The sequence below is a fragment of the Bombina bombina genome, chromosome 2 (genome assembly GCF_027579735.1).
Source record: "Bombina bombina isolate aBomBom1 chromosome 2, aBomBom1.pri, whole genome shotgun sequence".
Lineage (NCBI taxonomy): Eukaryota > Metazoa > Chordata > Amphibia > Anura > Bombinatoridae > Bombina > Bombina bombina.
The window spans coordinates 1,178,943,500-1,178,966,017 of NC_069500.1; the positions used below are offsets into that span (position 1 = coordinate 1,178,943,500).

The following is a 22,518-nucleotide window of genomic DNA, read 5'->3' on the forward strand; positions in this document are numbered from 1 at the left end:
CAAAGAAGGAGATTGTAGTCCTTATATGGTCACGAAGCACCTTGTCCCAAGTGATACCTTTTACTCCTGGACTCCCTCTGGTGGGACAAGGTGTTTTTGTGACGACCTAAGGATTACAACCTCCTTCTTTCTCCATCTACTCCTGGATTCCCCTGGTGGTTACAAGGTGCTTCGGACCATCTAAGGACTACAAATCTCCTTCTTTGGGATTTTCCTGCACACTGCCTCGAGTGTCTGCCGGGCGACTTTTGGTTCGCGGTCTGCCTATATGCCACGATTGTGCATTACATCACATAAGTAGCAATTTGGCTATTTATATCTCTCTGATCCTTATTCCATGACCTGCACTATGTGGCGCCCTCTTTGTTTTGTTTTTTAGGAGATCATACCAATGTGTTTTCAGATGGCTATTGCAAATTTCCTGCCTCTCTCTTTCCTAATCTAAGATTTAGTTAAGACCACTTAAGTATTATGTAGTGCAGGGGCTAAAGTTCACTTGGTCACTGAATTCAGAGAGGTTTGAGTAAGCACTGGTACTTTTAAAGTTTCCTAATATAGTCAATCTCTGGGTATATGAAGTATTTATAAATATGGTGCATATACGATTATTTATGGCACCAGGAGAGTACCTTTATTCTCTATATTGAGATTAAACCATTTAAATACTTAGGCCTAGATTTAGAGTTCGGCGGTAGCCGTCAAAACCAGCGTTAGAGGCTCCTAACGCTGGTTTTGGCCGCCCGCGGTATTTGGAGTCAGTGATAAAGAGCTCTAACGCTCACTTTGCAGCCGCGACTTTTCCATACCGCAGATCCCCCTACGCCATTTGCGTAGCCTATCTTTTCAATGGGATCTTTCTAACGCCGGTATTTAGAGTCGTTTCTGCAGTGAGCGTTAGAGCTCTAACGACAAGATTTCCAGCCGCCTGAAAATAGCAGAGTGTTAAGAGCTTTCTGGCTAACGCCGGTTTATAAAGCTCTTAACTACTGTACCCTACAAGTACACTAACACCCATAAATACTATGTTACCCCTAAACCGAGCTCCCCCCACATCGCCGCCACTCGATTAAAAATTTTAACCACTAATCTGCCGACCGCCACCTACGTTATTACTTATGTACCCTAATCTGCTGCCCCTAACACCGCCGACCCCTGTATTACATTTATTAACCCCTAATCTGCCGCCCCCCCCCGCTATCGCTGACACCTGCATTTACACTTTTAACCCCTAATCTTCCGCTCCGTAAACCGCCGCAACCTACGTTATCCCTATGTACCCCTAATCTGCTGCCCTAACATCGCCGACCCCCCTATGTTATATTTATTAACCCCTAATCTGCCCCCCCACAACGTCGCCGGACCACCTGCCTACACTTATTAAACCCCTAATCTGCCGAGCCGGACCTGAGCGCTACTATAATAAAGTTATTAACCCTAATCCGCTCACTAACCCTATCATAAATGGTATTAACCCATAATCTGCCCTCCCTAACATCGCTGACACCTACCTTCAATTATTAACCCCTAATCTTCCGATCGGAGCTCACCGCTATTCTAATAAATGTATTAACCCCTAAAGCTAAGTCTAACCCTAACACTAACACCCCCCTACTTAAATATAATTTACATATAACGAAATAAATTAACTCTTATTAAATAAATTAATCCTATTTAAAGCTAATACTTACCTGTAAAATAAATCCTAATATAGCTACAATATAAATTATAATTATATTATAGCATATTTTAGGATTAATATTTATTTTACAGGCAACTTGGTATTTATTTTAACTAGTACAATAGCTATTAAATAGTTAAGAACTATTTAATAGTTACCTAGTTAACAATCATTACAAATATTACCCTGTAAAATAAATTCCTAACCTAAGATATAATTAAACCTAACACCTACCCTATCAATAAAATAATTAAATAAACTACTACAATTACCTACAATTAACCTAACACTACACTATCAATAAATTCAATAAACACAATTGCTACAAATAAATACAATTAAATAAACTAGCTAAAGTACAAAAAATAAAAAGAACTAAGTTACAGAAATAAAAAAATATTTACAAACATAAGAAAAATATTACAACAATTTTAAACTAATTACACCTACTCTAAGCCCCCTAATAAAATAACAAAGCCCCCCAAAATAAAAAATTCCCTACCCTATTCTAAATTAAAAAAGTTACAAGCTCTTTTACCTTACCAGCCCTGAACAGGGCCCTTTGCGGGGCATGCCCCAAGAAGTTCAGCTCTTTTGCCTGTAAAAAAAAACATACAATACCCCCCCCCCAACATTACAACCCACCACCCACATACCCCTAATCTAACCCAAACCCCCCTTAAATAAACCTAACACTAATCCCCTGAAGATCTTCCTACCTTGTCTTCACCATCCAGGTATCACCGATCGGTCCTGGCTCCGATATCTTCATCCAACCCAAGCGGGGGCTAGACATCCACTGAAGAAGTCCAGAAGAGGGTCCAAAGTCTTCCTCCTCTCCGGCAAGAAGAGGACATCCGGACCGGCAAACGTCTTCTCCAAGCGGCATCTTCGATCTTCTTCCATCCGGTGCGGAGCGGGTCCATCTTGAAGCAGGACGACGCGGATCCATCCTCTTCTTCCGATGTCTCCCGACGAATGACGGTTCCCTTTAGGGACGTCATCCAAGATGGCGTCCCCTCGAATTCCGCTTGGCTGATAGGATTCTATCAGCCAATCGGAATTAAGGTAGGAATTTTCTGATTGGCTGATGGAATCAGCCAATCAGAATCTAGTTCAATCCGATTGGCTGATCCAATCAGCCAATCAGATTGAGCTCGCATTCTATTGGCTGTTCCGATCAGCCAATAGAATGCTGAGCTCAATCTGTATGGCTGATTGGATCGGCCAATTCGGATTGAACTAGATTCTGATTGGCTGATTCCATCAGCCAATCAGAAAATTCCTACCTTAATTCCGATTGGCTGATAGAATCCTATCAGCCAATCGGAATTCGAGGGACGCCATCTTGGATGACGTCCCCCTTAAAGGAACCGTCATTCGTCGGGAGACATCGGATGAAGAGGATGGATCTGCGTCGCCTGCCTTCAAGATGGACCCGCTCCGCACCCGGATGGAAGAAGATCGAAGATGCCGCTTGGAGAAGATGTTTGCCGGGTCCGGATGTCCTCTTCTTGCCGGATAGGAGGAAGAATTTGGACCCTCTTCTGGACTTCTTCAGTGGATGTCTAGCCCCGCTTGGGGTTGGATGAAGATATCGGAGCCAGGACCCGATCGGTGATACCTGGATGGAGAAGACAAGGTAGGAAGATCTTCAGGGGGATTAGTGTTAGGTTTATTTAAGGGGGGGTTTGGGTTAGATTAGGGGGTATGTGGGTGGTGGGTTGTAATGTTGGGGGGGGGGTATTGTATGTTTTTTTTTTTACAGGCAAAAGAGCTGAACTTCTTGGGGCATGCCCCGCAAAGGGCCCTGTTCAGGGCTGGTAAGGTAAAAGAGCTTGTAACTTTTTTAATTTAGAATAGGGTAGGGAATTTTTTATTTTGGGGGGCTTTGTTGTTTTATTAGGGGGATTAGAGTAGGTGTAATTAGTTTAAAATTGTTGTAATATTTTTCTTATGTTTGTAAATATTTTTTTATTTTCTGTAACTTAGTTCTTTTTTTATTTTTTGTACTTTTGCTAGTTTATTTAATTGTATTTATTTGTAGCAATTGTGTTTATTGAATTTATTGCTAGTGTAGTGTTAGGTTAATTGTAGGTAATTGTAGGTAGTTTATTTAATTATTTTATTGATAGGGTAGTGTTAGGTTTATTTATATCTTAGGTTAGGGATTTTTTTTTACAGGTAAATTTTGTAATTATTTTAACTAGGTAACTATTAAATAGTTCTTAACTATTTAATAGCTATTGTACCTAGTTAAATAAATACCAAGTTGCCTGTAAAATAAATATTAATCCTAAAATAGCTATAATTAATTATTAATTTATATGTAGCTATATTAGGATTATTTTACAGGTAAGTATTTAGCTTTAAAATAGGAATAATTTATTTAATAAGAGTTAATTTATTTCGTTATATGTAAATTATATTTAAGTTAGGGGGGTGTTAGTGTTAGGGTTAGACTTAGCTTTAGGGGTTAATACATTTATTAGAATAGCGGTGAGCTCCGATCGGAAGATTAGGGGTTATAATTGAAGGTAGTTGTCGGGCGATGTTAGGAGGGCAGATTAGGGGTTAATACCATTTATGATAGGGTTAGTGAGGCGGATTAGGGGTTAATAACTTTATTATAGTAGCGCTCAGGTCCGCTCGGCAGATTAGGGGTTAATAAGTGTAGGTAGGTGTCGGCGACGTTGTGGGGGGCAGATTAGGGGTTAATAAATATCACATAGGGGTCGGCGATGTTAGGGCAGCAGATTAGGGGATACATAGGGATAACGTAGGTGCGGCGGTTTTCGGAGCGGCAGATTAGGGGTTAAAAGTGTAATGCAGGGGTCAGCGATAAGTGTAAGGTTAGGGGTTGTTTAGACTCGGGGTACATGTTAGAGTGTCTAGGTGCAGACGTAGGAAGTGTTTTCCCATAGGAAACAATGGGGCTGCGTTTAGGAGCTGAACGCTGCTTTTTTGCATGGTGTTAGGTTTTTTTTCAGCTCAAACAGTCCCATTTGTTTCCTATGGGGAATCTGTGCACGAGCACGTTTTTGATGCCGCGGCCGCGTCCCGTAAGCCACTCTGGTATCGGAGAGTTGCATTTGCGGTAAAAATGCCCTACGCTCCTTTTTTGGAGCCTAACGCAGCCATTTGTTTTAACTCTCGATACCAGAGTTAAATTTATGGTGCAGGGCCAGAAAAAAAAAGCCCGCGGAGCGTTAACAGCCCTTTTTACCCGCCGAACTCTAAATCTAGGCCTTATTTATACAGCAGACAGGTTGGATTGTGAAGCCTTCCATTTTTTGGCTCCTACATTTCTCTTACTGTATATATTTAGTGGGCATGAGATGACGACAATTTGTTGTGTCCTAGGAAATACAATTAGTAAAGCTAGATAAGTGAAACAGTTTTTGTATCCTTGTTACTTTGTATAGACACAGTGGTAATTTATTTAATGCTCACACTAGTGTAGGCCGTTCATACACCTAATTCTGCTCACAGAAGGGATTCAATAGATTAAACTAGACTATCTGAGCGCAAGCCCTTCTGTGTCTGATGAGACCTAGTTCTTTTGTAGAACAGAATATTGGCTTCTTCTTTATATTCCCAATTTTCTATCTCAGAGACCTTTCCTTTATCAAGACCTAAAAGTCCTTGCACACCTGCAGCTTGGTTACTATACCCCCTTTTGTCAAGTCTAAAAGTTTTTTTTCAAGTAAAGTTTTCTGAAAACCCATAAGCCCTGTAGCAGCTAAGGCATACTACATGGTTTGGGACTATATGTTATATATTCAACTCTGTATTTCTTTATTCTTTTTTCTCTTTTTATATCAGCCGTTTTCTTTCTGTTCCATCCATTGCATTCTATCTTTACCTCAGATGTATTTGCTTTGTGTCGCTGTTGATAACAATGCTAACCAAATTATATTTTAGAAATGTTTTGATTAGAAAACAGAAATACAATCTTCTGGTTTTTTTTCTTCATTAAACTAAACACTACAAGTCTATAATGTAACACGTTATTGCTATACCATATGTATATTAAAGCACTGGAAGTTTTTTTTTATCCAGCTAGCTCTGCAGAATCACTGTGCCATCTGATCCACCTTTTATTAAAGCCTTTTCTTCTTGAAACATATACATATTACAAGGAAATACATAAAATCCCTACAATAATGCTCAGCTTACCCTCATCACATGAGAACAATCTGACTCCTGTCGGATCCATCTGTCTCTTCAGTCTAAATAATACATTCACATCTAAAAAGTAGCTGCATTTGTTTCAGCCTTTTAGTGATGGTTTTCTTCTCTTCATTAAATCTTCAATCACAGACATAAAATACTGGAGAGTCAAGCGGGTTGAGCTGAAGATTAGGCAGTGAGTAATATAATGATCTGATTTAGCCTTATATTTTTTTTTTTTGTTTTGAATCATTCATCTCATTATCTCTCTTTGTCAGGATGCGGTTTCAGCCTTTGCTAGAGCGGAACATCTGCTGAGCTGGAAGCAGTGGAACAAGAACTGGCCCAGGAAGAAGAGGAAGAGGATGATTACCAAGAACAGAGATGTCCTGAAGAGTGGTATGTCATATTCTGATTTACAAAAAAAAAAAGTGTTTTTAGAAATGATTGTTGATCCATCTAGGCAGGCTTTATATTTTGACAAGAAGTGGGATATTTTTAATCAAAACGTGCAAAAAAAATTAAACACATAGTTAACACCACTTGAGAGCCACATAGAAACTGCTGTGAGCCAAAACACATTTTACTACAGAGATCATCTTACATCGCACTGCACAAATGTCACTTTCCCAATTAAAAGTGTGACAACTGAACCCAATAAGTCTATCACGCACCATTTGACCAATTTATCAGATGTTTTTGTATTTTATCTGTTGTTAAAAGTAATGCAATATTACAGTTACTCCATCGTGTTTCTCCCCATACACCAGGATAGCTCTGAACATCTGAAGTAGTGGCAATAATCTTCTTAATAAAGCATTAGAGTTTTGTGTGTGGGCTAGGTGCAATAATGTGTTTTTTTCTTTCATTACAGGTGGTGAGAGTCTATGATCCATTACTCCTGGGAATTACTCTTCCTTACCACTAGGAAGAGGCAAAGACTCCCAAACCCTAAGAGCTCTATAAAACCCCTCCCCTCTCACTGGCAACTCAGTCTTTTCTTTGCCTCCCCTGGAGGAAGGTGAAGAATGAGTATGCAGTTTGACTCTTCAGTGAGAGGGGGAGTTGAGACCCATTCCCCCCCCCCCCCCCCCCCCCCCCCCCCCCCCCCCCCCTCCCCCCCCCCCCCCGCCCCCCCCCCCCCAGAGTACAGTTTTTGGCGGAGAGATTATTTGAAGTATGGGTAGTGGCATATTTTTCACCTGTTGGTTTTCAGTCACAAGCCTTCCATGGCTGTCGCTGGACTTGCTCTTAGGTTGGATCGTTGATAAACTCATATTTCAGATCCTCTACTGTTATGTTTCAGCACTTGGTTTGGCCTTCCTACTGGTTTTCCTCCAGGAGTGGGGTACCTATTGGTAAGTATTTTATTTTTTTATTATTTGGCACTCTATAAGCCTCTTAGAATTATTTTATTATATATTTATTATGTATGTAGCCATAGGACAGTTTTATATATTTTGGTAATTCCACTTTAACACGTTTTTTGCATGTGTACTTTTTTAACGCTCGACAATGTTTTATGTGAGTATATTTTTAAATGCACCACGGGTTTTGCAACGTTTAAGTTTTTTGTCACACATCATGCGTCTGCGTGATAGCATATGTAGTTTGGCACGTTTTTTACTTTATGTGATGTCAGGTTGACACTTGCCACCTCTATTCTTTTGTACACTATTCTGGATGTCTGAGTCCTAGCATCTCTTTTTGTAAGTTTAAGATGTGGATTCAGTTGATCAATTTGCAAGGCAGCTACTTGGTCTCCTTTGCATACTTGCACTAAATTCTACAAATTTGATTTTTTTTCTTCTTCTGAGGCAGCCTTTGGTAGGTAAATCCTTCAGGGGGTTGTCTCAGGTTAATTTGTTATCAGGGGTGTGACAATTTAAAAAAAAAAAAAAAGTTGTCCAAGGGACTAAAGCGAGAGCCCAATCTACTTGTCCCTCGTGACAATCTACTTGTCCTGATTCACAAAATAATATATGATTTGGATACCATAATCTATAATTGCGTATGGAAAATTCACATATGGGGGCCGAATTATCAAGCCCCTGTTTCCGCATGAGCCTTCAGGCTCGCTGGAAACAGAAGTTATTAACCAGCAGTCTAAAGGCAGCTGCTCCATAACTTGTCCGCCTGCTCTGAGGGCGCGGACAGAAATCAACCCAATCGGGTTGATTGACACCCCCTGCTAGCGGCTGATTGGCCGTGAATCTGCAGGGGGCGGCATTGCTGGTGCAATGATAAAGGCAGACAGCGTATGCTGTCAGCATTTATCAATGTGCAGCGGACATGATACGCTACATCGTATCATATCTGCTCGCACTATGATAAATCTACCCCATAAAATCATTGTAAAAAAAAAGATGGCATTGAAAAACCTAATCCTATCATGAAAAATATAGACAGAGCTATATAGAATATTCTTCTGCAAAGCAAATGTATAAATTTATTTTAATGTGACCCCATTCTATCATTAACAGCTGACAAATATAAAGTCCCCTATCTAGATTTACTTCTAGTAGATCCCTATCTACCTTTTGTGCATATATGCTTAAAGAACAACAATAGTTACCATTCCTTCTTTCCCAAGAACAGTAAAAATAAAACCAGGGTTGTGATATTCATTTAAACAGAACAAAAAGTTGAGGAACCACTGCTATAGTAGGCAAAAGTAGACTTTTATCAGAGAAACTTACTCTAATAAAATACTACTTACTAATTATTATAATTATTGCTATTAACAATTTGCAAATAAAAATGCTTCGGCTGTTTCATTGTTAAAATCCTATTCCAATATTTAGTGATTAAACATAACCCCTTGGTTATAAAAGAGGAATATGCATACCATTTAGCCCTTCGGACAAAATGACCACCTCAATGACCTAAATACTGCCAACCTCTATCCTTAATCAAAACTAACAGTGTCTTAGGGTGTGTTTAGAACATGTATTAACATTGTGCCAGAGGAATCCCCTAGGTTAAGCTCTATGTGTCACGGTCCCCTAGCTATACCGTGGGTATGACTTCAGATAACAAGGGTTTGTTTTCGTCTGGCTAAGGTTCCGGATGCTGGAGTTGAGCTGCTGGTGCGAGGCTGCAGCATTCCATTCACCTGGATGTGTGTGCTACATGGCCGTGTATAATGTATCCCTCAAGTAGCTCTGCGTCATTCTCCTGGCTGCTTGTTGTCTTTGCAGACCAGCTTGGTTTCCATCTGCATCCTCTTCCTGTCTTTCTCCAGCCTTATGGCTCAGGCAGCATTTTTTGACACAGTGATTAAAACTGAGAAGCTTGTGCACAGGCTGTAAACAATTCCTGCTCTCACTCTGCACCCCGCTGGCCAATATTAAAATAACAATAAAAAAAAAGTTTTTGCCCTGCTGCGGTCTACTTGCCCGCAGCATGGCTAAACTAAAAAAAAAATTTCCCTGCGTCCAGAACTGCATGTCCCAGGAGTCGGGCGATATGAATTACGCCTCCCTGTGTTTTTGTCTGTTGGGTGATTTTAAGCACATTTAACAACAAAAAAAAGTGCTTTGTTTAGTGCCCGTGGGGTTATTTTGGGGGTGTGGATCTAGTTTCTCTGTGAAAAGAAGATGTTCTTTATATTCCGCCTTTTATATCTCATTACTCATGGACCCCACAGCTTGGTTTTTAGTTTCCAGAAGTAATGGATCGTGGACTCAAACCACCTGTATGAATGAAACCATATTTTATGCTTACCTGATAAATTCATTGCTTTCATGGCAGTGAGAGTCCACGAGACCTTACCCTCTGTTTTTTTAGTGTTGGTTTATTTATTTTTTGAGTGCATCTTTTTTTCCTTGCTCCTATTTTTTTGTATTTTTTTTGCCCTTATTTCTTTTACTACCACTTTTTGCTTGGCTATACGTTAGATGGAGTTGCCAGTGTGGTGGGGGAGTTTTTGGGATTTGGGAATCTTTACCTCCTCCTAGTTGCAGGGAAGAGTAATTCCCATGCATAATGGATCGTAGACTCTCACCACTATGAAAGCAATGAATTTATCCGGTAAGCATAAATTATGTTTTTATTTTCTTTCTGTCTTTCTTTTTTATGAGCTTCACCAGGTATACATTTCCAAATCCGGAATTATTCAGAAATCCAGAGCTTTTCATTTATATTTATATAAAAATTAAATTATTAAAAATTAACATTTTACCCACCAATAAGTCCCAATATTCCCTGCCTGTGTCTTTTTTTTTTTAAATGCAAATTATAGTCTATATTTATTTAAAACAGCAGCTATTACTTTTCTGATTGAAGTACTGTACTATCTTTCTGATGGTGCTGTGTATGCAAAGGTAATTAAAAGTATATAAAACTACCTTTAGGTTGCAAGTATAAGCTGTGTTATGACATATAGCTATTGTGTAAATTACAGAAGATGTTGTCTACACTTGTTCGCTTTAGAATTTGTTTCTATATTATGTATGGTATTACATATAGGGATGTGTAAATTCCCTTTATTAATTCCATTTTACAGGAAAAAAATACTAATTGTTTTTGGACCAAGAATTTTTTTTTTAGCTTCACTATAAAAAACCCAAAGCATTTTATAAGGATTTTAACAACAAAATACATCACAATGCTAGGCAGTTTAACCTGTTTAATTGATTTTTTTTAAGTAAGGTGTAATGTTATTAACATGTCATGTGATGTGTTTGTCAATTTGTATACAGAATGTTGATTGACTGTTGGTGTTTCTACCATATATGGTAACATGTTCAGTTAGGATAATAAACAGTTAGTGACTAGATGCAGCTCTGTGTTCTCTGAGTTATTCCTTGGTAAGACACTAATTTGAGTGACTACACAAGAACAATACATGGTGTCAGAAGCTGGTTTCTTTCTGCAAGATGGTTTTATCAGGTGTGCCTATGCCACAGATGGATTGGGACTCAAAAAATGTACCAAATGCATGGAGGAGATTTCACCAGCATGTACAGTTCATATTATTCTCTGGCCCTCTTTGTGGCAAGCCTAATGAAACCTTGTGCAGCTACTTGCTTCTCTGGGTAGGTGAAAAAGGGAGAGATGTTTTTAATACTTGGACATTAACATTTGAGGAGTCTAAAAAGTCAAAAGAATGGTCCAAACAGTTAAATGGACACTCAGATCAAATTAAACTTTAATGATTCAGATAGAGCATGCAATTTTAAACAACTTTCCAATTTACTTCCAATAACAAAATGTGCACAGTCTTTTTATGTTTACACTTTTTGAGTACCAGCTCCTACTGAGCATGTGCAAGAATTCACAGAATATATGTATTTGCATTTGTGATTGGCTAATGGCTGTCACATGGTACAGTGGGAGTGGAAATAGACATAACTTTTAAATTTGTCAGAAAATAATCTACTACTCATTTGAAGTTCAGACTAAGTGCTATTGTATTGACTTTTTATCATGTGTCTGTTGATTATGCAAATCTACTGTATTTACTGGTCCTTTAAGAGAAGATCCCCCTTCACAAACAATGAGCAGGATACAAAAAGATAGCAAAGGCACTGAATGTTCCTAGAGACACCGTTGGAAGCAAAGTTCGCAAGTTAAAAGTTAAAAGAACAGTGGTTATACTACCTGGACAGGTAGAAAAAGAAGCTATCAACGGCTGCAACCAGGTTTCTGAGAAGGCAGGTTGAGAAAAACCCTCAAGTGAATACAAAAGACCTGTAGCAAGACGTGGTCGTAAGAGGCACTAAGGTTTCATTTTGCACAGTAAGGCACGTACTAAAGGCAGAAGGTTTCCATGCCAGAACTCCAAAACGTACACCACTACTTACCCAAAAGCACAAGAAAAGTTAATAAGTAAAAGTAAATAAGCCACATAAGTTTTGGGATTGTGTTTTGTGGACCGATAATACAAAACTGGAACTTTTCGGCCTGATGGATCATCGGTATGTCTGGAGGAAGAAGAATGAAGCATACAATGAAAAGAACACTCTGCCTACAGTTAAACATGGTGGTGGCTCAGTGAAGCTCTGGGGCTGCTTTGCATCCTCTGTCACTTGAAACCTGCAGCGTGTGGAAAGCAAAATAGATTAATTAAAGTATCAGGAAATCCTAGGATAAAACATCATGCTACAGTAAGAACAACCGCAGCTCTTGGCGTGTAGCTCGACAAACCAGAAGTAGATCCCAAACAGGGGTGACAGGTTCCTTCGATACCCAGAGTGCCATAGTCAGAGCGGTGGATAAATCTGCAAAAGGTATAAGCAGCAATGTAGTCAGCAGGCACTACACCAGAACCAGGTAAGTAAAATCCCCCAAAAATCCTTTATTAGAACGTCTTTAAAACATCTTTAAAACAGGCAGAGAAACATGGCAGATACGGTAGACAGTCTGACGCGTTTCACGCCCTCAAGCGGCGCTTACTCATAGACTACAGTCTATGTCTCAATCTGATCTCTTTATAGGCAGGGAACAAGAACATATTAACTGTTTTACTGCCCAAAGAGACCAAAAGCAGTTAAAAACATCAATCACCAATATAGATACAGAATGAGCATTGCATAGTGTTATAACAGGCATTGTGTACATCTAACCCAGAGATTTTCTATAAGAAATTCCGTATATGCATAAATTCCAATGTAAACAGATCAGAACATCTCAGGAAATGAAACATGATAAAGAAAGAAAATAATTGTAAAAATAATGTTATCCTATCTAGTAACTAACAAATTTGCTACAGTATAACAGAGGGGACGGCAAAAAAAGACAGTAATTGAGTATATATGAATGGCATTAAAAATAAATAAATAAATAAATAAAAAGAAATAGATAATAGATAATAAACAATGAATGAATATAGAAACCATTAATTGTCGATGAATTAATTAATATTGCATTCCCTATTCATACCTAACGGGGAACGTGTATGAAGTTTTTAGGATCCAATATAGTTCCTTTTTCTCAAGGGTTTTGGATTTATTACCACCCCAAGGAGGAGTGGTAGCAATATATATCACTTTTGTAGGGAAAGATTAGCAACATTTGTAAAGTGAAAATTATTGAGGAGGCTAAAGCTTGGGCATCATTGGACCTTCCAACAGGACAATGATCCCAAGCATACCTCAAATTCCACCAAGGCTTGGTTGCAGAAGAAGTCTTGCTGGAAGATTCTACAGTGGCCATCACAGTCACCTGACTTGAACCTCATAGAAAATATCTGGTGGGATTTGAAGAAGGCGGTTGTAGCATGCAAACCCAAGAATATTACTGAACTGGAGGCCATTGCTCATGAGGAACTGGCTAAGATTCTTTAGGAATGATGCTTGAAGCTGGTATCTGGCTATGCATCTTATTTGCAGCAGGTCATAACAGCAAAAGGGTGCTCTACTAATTAATAAAGATGCTTGCCATGAAGGGGTTGAATACTTTTGAGACTGCAGAATTCATTAAAAGTTGAATTTTTCAGTTGAATTTGGGGAAACCTCTTGAAGCATTAATTGTGTTGTGCTATTTAGTCTGTAAATTTTGATAATAAACCTGATGTGCAATGGGGGTTGAATAATTTTGATTACAACTGTATATAAAACCAGCTATTTTAAAATAATAATACAATTATGCACATGGTTCATTGTCCCTTAAAAGCTAACAATAATAATTTAAAATATGAAACTTGCCAGCCACCAATACCAGGATTTGTAGTGTATATAGATTTGTATTTATATTAATAATATTAATTTATATTAATACTGAAGAGTCAATGCAATATATTGGGCTAGATTATGAGTGGAGCGGTAGCTTGCGCTCGCGTTCGAGTGTTAAAATCTCTCGAAGTAATTTTTTGGCGCTCAGAAATGTTTACTCATATTACCAGTTGAAAGTAAAAAGTTTGCACTCTCGCCTTCGCAAAGTCGTGAACTCAAAATTGCATTCCTGCATAGATTTCAATGGAGCCGAAAAAGTAAAAAAAAAATATATATTGTATAAATATGATTCTTTATGTTTTCATCTGCTTGATTGCAAAGGGCTCAATGCACTTAATACAGGTATACCTCACTTTACAGCGCTTCACTTTACAGCGATTCGCTAATACAGCGCTTTGTGGAGCTGAAGTTCAACCTCCAAGGATTATGAAATAGTGCTGTAATCATCGTGAGTTTGTGAGAAAAGTGACTGGCACCATTTTGTTATCCGCAGTTCACTCTGTTTGCAGCATTACACTGCAATCTGTGTCTCAGTGCTATAGTTTGGCAAATTTTACTACAGTAATTGTCACTATTTTACAGGTACAGTATTTATTAAATACTAATTGAATACTGTGCTTTGCGAGTGTTAAACTAAACGTAGCACTATTGCACTTCTAATATATGTTAGTTCAAACATGTTTTCAAGTTTTTAAACACACTGGCAAGTGAAAAGAAAGCTCAAACTGTCTTGTTTCACTTTAAGGCGGTTTTCACTTTACAGCGGGGCTCCGGTCCCTAACCCCCTGTATGAGCGGGGTATACCTGTATGTATGTATGTATGTGTGTGTGTATATATATATATATATATATATATATATATATATATATATATATATATATATATATATATATAATGTGTATATATGTCTGTAGATACACACAAATATATTATCATTTTATTATTATAGGTTATTTGTAAAGCGCCAACAGATTCTACAATGCTATATATATATATATATATATATATATATATATATATATATATATATATATATATATATATATACACACACATATAAATACATCTGTATACACATATAATTAAATATATGTGTGTATATATATATATATATATATATATATATATACGTATACATATTTAGACATGTTTATGTATGTTATGTATCTTAATGTTTAAGCTCTTTGCAGTTTTGTTTTTTTCTTACACAACACCTCATATTTTTCAGCTCATATAACTTTTTTATGCAATATATAATCATTTTTTTATTAGATAGTGTTATAATAAGTGTAGCTTAATGTATTTTTATGTGTTTTGTACAACTTATTATTCAAGCGTAGCATCTTACCAGAGCTCTGAGGTTGCAGTAATCATTCTGGCGTAAAATCGCGATATCGCTTATGGGTTCGCATTTACTTTCAACTTAATACGAGTGAAAATGAACTTGCACGTAAACGGCCTCAAAAACCCAATATCACTCGCACGCAAATGATAGCATTCCACTTGTAATCTAGCCCATTGTTTGTCATGATAATAATTACAATATAGTTAAATATATAATTATAATAAGTATACTACATAATTAATTTAAACACAGTCACATGCTGCTAAACATTCCTTGGCATTTCTGATGATGCACCATTACGCGTGAGATGTCTCTACACGGTTATATTGATGGGTCATGTGCTTTAGAAGCCATGCCAACTCTTCTAGATTTATTGAATAGCTGGATGGCTGTAGAAGGCAGTCAACATAAGTGATTGTGCTGTGTTTTTTCTTCCCCATACAGTATTTGAATCTGAGGAATGTGTTAGAGACTGTAGTACTTTTTACAGTTTAATCCGCCTGATTTACACCATCCTTAGCTGCATTTTTACAAAAATAACAGAGTGCTTGTTTGCTGTTCCTTTTAGTTTGGACTCTTTAGTTGCCTTTATAACTACTCCTTTAGCACTCTGTACTTTATTACAGCTTATATTATTGTATTATGTTTGCATTATTGATATGTTTTTATAGATAATATGTTCTTTGGCATCTCATATGAGTTGCAGTAATTTACAGTTCTAGGGAAAATATTTCAAACTTTTCTTACCAGAACTTTCCTGATTTAGAAATTGATTTTTTGCTTCAAGTTGTGCAATCAAACATGGTGGGCAATTTCACTCATGCTTTAATTTCTAATGTATTTCAGTCAAGTTACTGTTTTCAGATATTTTATGTCATATTGAGCAAAAAATAAATAAATGCTGAATTCACAGACTTTGAAAAGTTTGTTAAAGGGACACTCAAGTCAGAATAAACTTTTATGATTCAGATAGAGCATACAGTTTTAAGACACTTTCCAATTTACTTCCATTATTACATTTTGCACGTTCTTTTTATATGCACACTTTCTGAGAATTTGTATACTAGTCTGTGATTGGCTGATGTCTGTCACATGATATAGGGGTCCGGAAAATGGAGGGAAAAATAAATTTGCCGGACCAAAAATGACTACCTATTTGAAATTCAGAGTAGGTGTTATTGCATTGTCTTTTTTTTATTATGTACTTGTTATTTATGCAATTCTACTGCATTAAGTGGTTTTTACTTTTCTTTCTGCTATGTCTGTCTGTGTCACTGTGCGCCTGACACAGCATTGGCAGGGCCTCTTGGTGTACATAACAAGTGAGTGTATCTCAGTAATATTGTACCCTGCAGGTGTTTCTTCCATAAAATTGTCCTTCAAATGGAATGTACACAATGGATTTATTATAATTCTTCTATTATTATTCCTTCCGTTAAAGTTTTGCTATAGTTCGCTTTAGGATTCCTTTGTGATTTTATTTGCCTAATTAGCCTGAATATCCTTAGGGTGAAATGTAATGTTAAGCCGCCTAGAGCAATTTTCTTGAATTTTGCGTAAACAATAATACATTTTGCTAGCTTTCTAGTAAAAAGAATGATGATGATAATCCTTTTGTATATTTCAAAGCATTTCATCCTGGGAAATCCCTGTCTTCAGCCCTTCTCCCCCACAAACTTATACAACCTTAAACAACATGAACTCTTTTTCTTTCTGCAATCATCAAAAACTCTCTGCTGGCTCAAATTGCAGTTTGTTTATTGTCTTTACCACATATCAAAATCTAACACACTTTTAAGATTTATATTTTATTTATTTTCTAGATTTTGAGCTGTTTCCCAATGTAATTAGGATATATATATATATATATATATATATATATATATACATACACACAGACACATACATATATATATATATATATATATATATATATATATACATACACACAGACACACACATATATATATATATATATATATGTATACACACACAAACACACACACATATATATATATTATATATATATTATATATTATATATATGTTTACACACAGACACCACACAACACACACACACACACACATATATATATATATATATATATATACTTATAGATAAATATATAATTTGTAGCAATGGATATTTTAATAAGTAAAGGTTGTTGATTCCATTTTTTTCTAAGGTCAGAAATGTCTTTTGACGTCCTGGAGGAACCCATCTCAGGAGAAGTGGTGACTGAACATTATGCAGAACCTCTACAGTTATCTGATGATGTAGAAGAGACACCAGAGGAACCTTGTAAAGAAGGAGACTGCTGGGATTTTGCTCCGAGCTTGTACCCTGTTCTTCAGCACCCAATGCTGGTAAAGCAAAGATACTATGCTATTGCTATTTGACTTAAGTGGAACAAAACAGGTGTGTTTGTAAATGAAAAAAATAAATATTTTCATGAAAAATTCAACCTGCTTAAATCCTCTTCCAAAATACATTCATATTCCTATTTTTTATATATACATTTTTCATTATAATTTTTATAGATTTTTCAAAAGATACACAATCTCTCATTGAGATACAAAATCAGGTAATATACACAACCCAAAACAGTCAACAGAATGTCATCAATACAGTCAAATAAGAATAAAGAAAACACAATGTATCTCAGTAATGTATTACAAAAATATGAAGCGGGTTTAGCAATAAAATATACAATCAGATAATTGGATGAATTCTCATCTATTCAATTCTCATCCAAAAAAAGCACCCTAAAAGTAAACACCAGGTGAAGAAGAGAGAGGAGGAAGGGGTGGGGGGGGGGGAGGAAGGGGAAGAGGTTTATTGCGGAGGCCAACCCTACACTCCACATATACTAATAATCATAGAGAAGTCATTAAGGGTTTGCTCCATAGTGTGTCCCAGGACTCCCAGATATAATAGAATGGTTGAGACTGGAGGTTTTTAAAATACATTTTATATTACAATTATTTTAAATATAAAGTAATCTATTTAAAATAAAAAGCTATGGATGAAGAGTGTTCTGTTTTGTGAAGTTTATAGTTTAGTTACAGTCTATAGTACTGTAATTGTATGCATCAAGCCTTCTTCATTAAATACATTACAATTGAAAAAAAATACAGCAGGAGAAAAAAGCTATTAGTAAATTATATATATATATTTCTAACCATTTCATTCTCATATTCTTTCAAACATGAAAAGGTGTTACCCCATCTTCAAAATACCCCCTCCCTTGACCCTAATTATCCTGCAAACTACAGCCCCCCATATCACTGCTTCCACTAACTTCAAAACTCCTTGGAAAATCTAGTTTTCAACCGCCTAAGCCTCTTCCTGTCCTTCCACTCCTTACTCAACCCCCTGCAATCTGGTTTCCGTCCCCAACACTCAACGGAGACTGCCCCTCACCAAGGTTACTAAACAATCTTCTTTCTGTTAAAATTAATTGACACTATACTTATCTTACTTGACCTATTCGCTGCCTTTGACACAGTTGACCACTCCTCCTCCTACATATTCTCAACCATCTTGGTCTCGGCGACACTGTCCTCTCTTGGATTCACTCTCATCTCTCTAACTGGTCCTTTTCTGTCTCATTTGCTGGCGACTCCTCCACTTCAATGCCTCTGTCTGTTGGAGTACCTCAAGTTTCTGTCCTGGGTCCTCTACTCTTCTCTATTTATACTTTTTCACTGGGTAAAATTATCAACAGCTATAGCTACAAATCATCACCTCTATGCTGATAATAATCAGATCTACCTCTCCAACCCTTCTCTCTCTCCCTCTATCTTTGTCACGCCATCGACTGCTTATCTGGCATTTCTTCCTGGATGGCCCTCTCAGCACCTAAAGATTAACATGCCCAAGACTGAGACCAGTTCTTCTAATCTGCTTCCAATTTCTGATTTTTCTATCACTGTTGCTGGCACCACTATCTCCCCATCACCCCCAATTCAAAGCCTCAGAGTAACACTTGACTCCAGTCTGTCCTTCATCCCCCACTTCCAATTGCTCTCTTCATCCTGCTGCAACCACCTACGCAATATCTCAAAATTCAACTAATCCACTCCCTGGTAATTTCCCGACTTGACTACTGTGATAACTACTAATTAGTCTTCCTCTTTTCCCGCCTCTCACACCCTTCGATCACATTCTAAATGCCTCTGCCAGGCTAATCCACCTTTGTGAGCCCCTTCACTGGCTCCCCGATTCACAGCAGAATTAAATGCAAAATTCTCACCCTGACCTACAAAGCCCTTACCAGCGCCGCCCCCCCACTACCTGTCCTCACTAACCAACAAATATACTCCAGCCTCCCCTTAGAATCCAACAATGACCTACTCCTTGCATCTTCTACCATCACCCTCCTTCCATGCTGGACTACAGGACGGCACCAACCCACGGAACGCACTACCTTGCGCTGTGCGATTTTTCTCTTAATCTGTCGCCTTTTAAACGCTTCCTAAAGACACTTTTGTTCAAGGAAGCCTATCACCCAACTCAGTAATAAATTAATTCCACTTACCTAACAATTGCCTTAAAGTGAATGTAAAGTTTGACGAATGTGTGCCCGGTCTTTAAAAAATCCTGTTAAAATACTTTTTATTCATGGAAAGCCGCTCCAGCGCTTCCCCCCCGCCCGTCGCAAGCCTCTTCAATGACGAATCCGGCTTCCTCCAATCACGGCTTCTCCCCCAGAGCCTAAGGCCAAGCCGTGTTTGGAGGAAGCCAATTTTGTAATTTTGACATATGAAGAGACTTGCGACGGGTGAGGGAAGTGTTGGAGCAGCTTTCAAGATTAAAGGTAAGTATTTTAACAAAACGAGTGAAATGTAAAGTTTAAATGAATGAAATGCCCCTGTTTTTATAGGATTTTTAAAATACCGGGCACACATTCATGAAACTTTTCATTCACTTTAAATTAATTCCGTACTAACACCATTCTCACCCTTGCAGTCTCCTCCTCCTGTTTCTCACCCTCCTACCCTTCTAGATTGTAAGTTCCCATGGAAATAGGGCCCTCAATTCCACTATGGACAGCACAGCGGAATTTGTTGGCCTTTATAAATAAAGTTTAATATATATATATATATATATATATATATATATATATATATGTATACATATATTCTCACATACATGTACACCACACTTACATACATTTGTGCAAGGTGGTGTTTGCATCATAATTTCTTTATGGCAGTGCCATCTTATAATCTAAAAACGTAATACATATTAAATCAGCAAATTACATCTTACAGGTTGACAAAGAAACAAACACGGAAGCAGCAGTTCATGAGAATATCTCAGTCCGGCCAAAGGGACAGGAATAACCTTGGGCTCCAGACAGCGCCCATTTGTCCGAAACAGCATGATCGTTAGGCTCGCAAACCTTCTCTCCAGGAGAGAGAAATCAGTACATATGTAGGTAAGACATCATTTAATGTATTTATTTATATATAGCTGGCAACATTATGCTATTGGTGATTTATTACACAAATCCACCATTTATATGAAAAACGTTTCACTTGCTACTATAATGACTTAAAAAATGTCTTTGTATTAAAATATTGTTTTTTTTTTTTCAAAGGTATAGAAGCCACCAGTGTTTGTCAAGTACTAAAGTTCAAGTAAAATTATTTTTTTTGTAGGTTTGAAAAACACCATATTTAATTTACAAGAAAGCAGCATCACTTCAAAATTAAATTTATCACCATTTAGTATGCTTCATAAAGTCAACAACCATAAAAACAAGAAGGAATATTTATATATTATAGTGCCATATGGTGTTGCAAAAAGAAAATGTTTTTCCCCCCAAAACTTAAAGGGACATTTAAGTCAAAATAAGCTTTTATGATTCATAAAGAGCAGACAGTTTTAAGGTACTTTCCAATTTACTTCCATTATCAAATTTTGCACAGTCTTTTATATTCACACTTTCTGGGGAACAAGATCCTACTGAGCATGTGCACAATCTCACAGGGTATACGTAAACTAGTCTGTGATTGGCTGATGTCTGTCACATGATACAGGGGCCGGAAAATAGTGAGAAAAAATAAATTTGTCAGAAAATAATCTACTGCTTATTTGAAAATCAAAGTAGGTGTTAAATCATTGTCTTTTTATTATACACTTGTTAAATATGTAATCGTACTGCATTGAGTGGTCTTTTAAACATCACAATTACACTTAACCAATTTATTTATAATTTACTACATTGCAGTGACTGCTAATTATATTAAAATTCAGTTAAATTCATTCATCTAAACCAAAATGGAAATATTGTAGAAATCAGGCTTATAAGGGAGCTTTTCACCATCAAGCAGCTACAGTTAGAAAGTGTGTTATTAATAACTGGTGGCATAATGTTGAGAAAGCTAAATTGTTGATGGCCTGTCATCCTGGTGCTTTTGTCTCCTGGAAAAGTCAGCCCTTGTGCAGGTTTTTCTTTTAAGTTAGAGTACCTAGACTAGCCTATGATGCCTGGATATGGGTACTCTATATGGGTACTAGTAAATTCATGTTTTGTTTTTTTTGTTTTGGAATTTTACTAATTTCCTCGTATTAGGTTAGTGAACATATATTTTGCAGTAAGTACACTTTTTTCATTGGAAATGGTAGAAATGTTCCATGTTAATATTTTGAGAAATATCTGTGAATATACTTAAAGTTTAGTCACTAATGTAATACTGGACTCCAAACTTGTCCTGTCTGTGAATTTTTCACTTTTCTATTCTCTCGTGTTCCTTACTTCTCCTCTCGCTTTCATCTTTCCTTTACCTATGCTTGTAATAAACAGAGTCTGTCTCTCCCCTCTCATTCTGGGCCCGATTCTAAAAAAAAACTCACTGTCATGGAGAGAAATCATCAGCTTTTTTTTACTGAGTATTATCTTGTAAAGTAAGTGTTTTTTTTAACTTAAAGCATATGTGAACACCCCTTTATAAGATACAAAATAAAAAAATGTCTTTAAAACAATCACTGAGGGGTCTCATAACACTGACAAGGCATCTTATAGCATCTCACCAGACCAGGGAGCTTTAGCGAATCGGGCCCTCTGTCACTTCTCCCTTTTTATTTCTTGTATGTGTTTCTCTCCTGCTACCATGTTTAGCATGTGACAGTTGGTTTTGCTATGTTCAGCTTGTGCCCCCCATGTTGCACTGGTCAATAAATAAATAAATACAAACATTACTCACATGAGCATTATTGCTCCACACAAGGTGCAGAACTTGGGCGAGATTACATATACGGCGCAGGCTTCAGTGCAACCAGCGCCACCCGTAATTTCACCTTGCACATCGGGGTATTACATATACAGCGCCGGCAGTTCATAAAATGCCGTAAGTCGGATAAACTAGCGATGTCCAGAAATAAGCATAAATACAAATTTCTGGAGTCGCCAGTGACTTACGGCACTTTAGAAACTGCCGGCGCCTAAGAAAAGTAAAAAAAAAAAATCTAATCTCCCGTAAAAGTCTCACGCCTCTCAAAAATAAGCCCGACATGTAAAACCCCTATATCCGCAATCCCCCCTCTCACAACTAATAATAAATGTATTAACCACTTAACTGACAACCCCCCCACAACACAATATGCCTAATTAAACTTTTAACCCCTATATCCGCCA

General features: G+C 37.3%; 1 protein-coding gene across 1 annotated transcript in view; it reads left to right on the forward strand.

Annotated features, from left to right (window-relative positions):
• Nucleotides 1-22,518, forward strand: part of WWC2 (WW and C2 domain containing 2) — a 538,330-nt gene that overhangs the window by 474,660 nt on the left and 41,152 nt on the right. Inside the window, 5 exon segments of the mRNA XM_053700248.1 lie at nucleotides 6,153-6,250; nucleotides 17,059-17,239; nucleotides 20,150-20,218; nucleotides 20,221-20,271; nucleotides 20,273-20,316. Of these exon segments, the coding sequence (XP_053556223.1) occupies nucleotides 6,153-6,250; nucleotides 17,059-17,239; nucleotides 20,150-20,218; nucleotides 20,221-20,271; nucleotides 20,273-20,316 (443 nt within the window).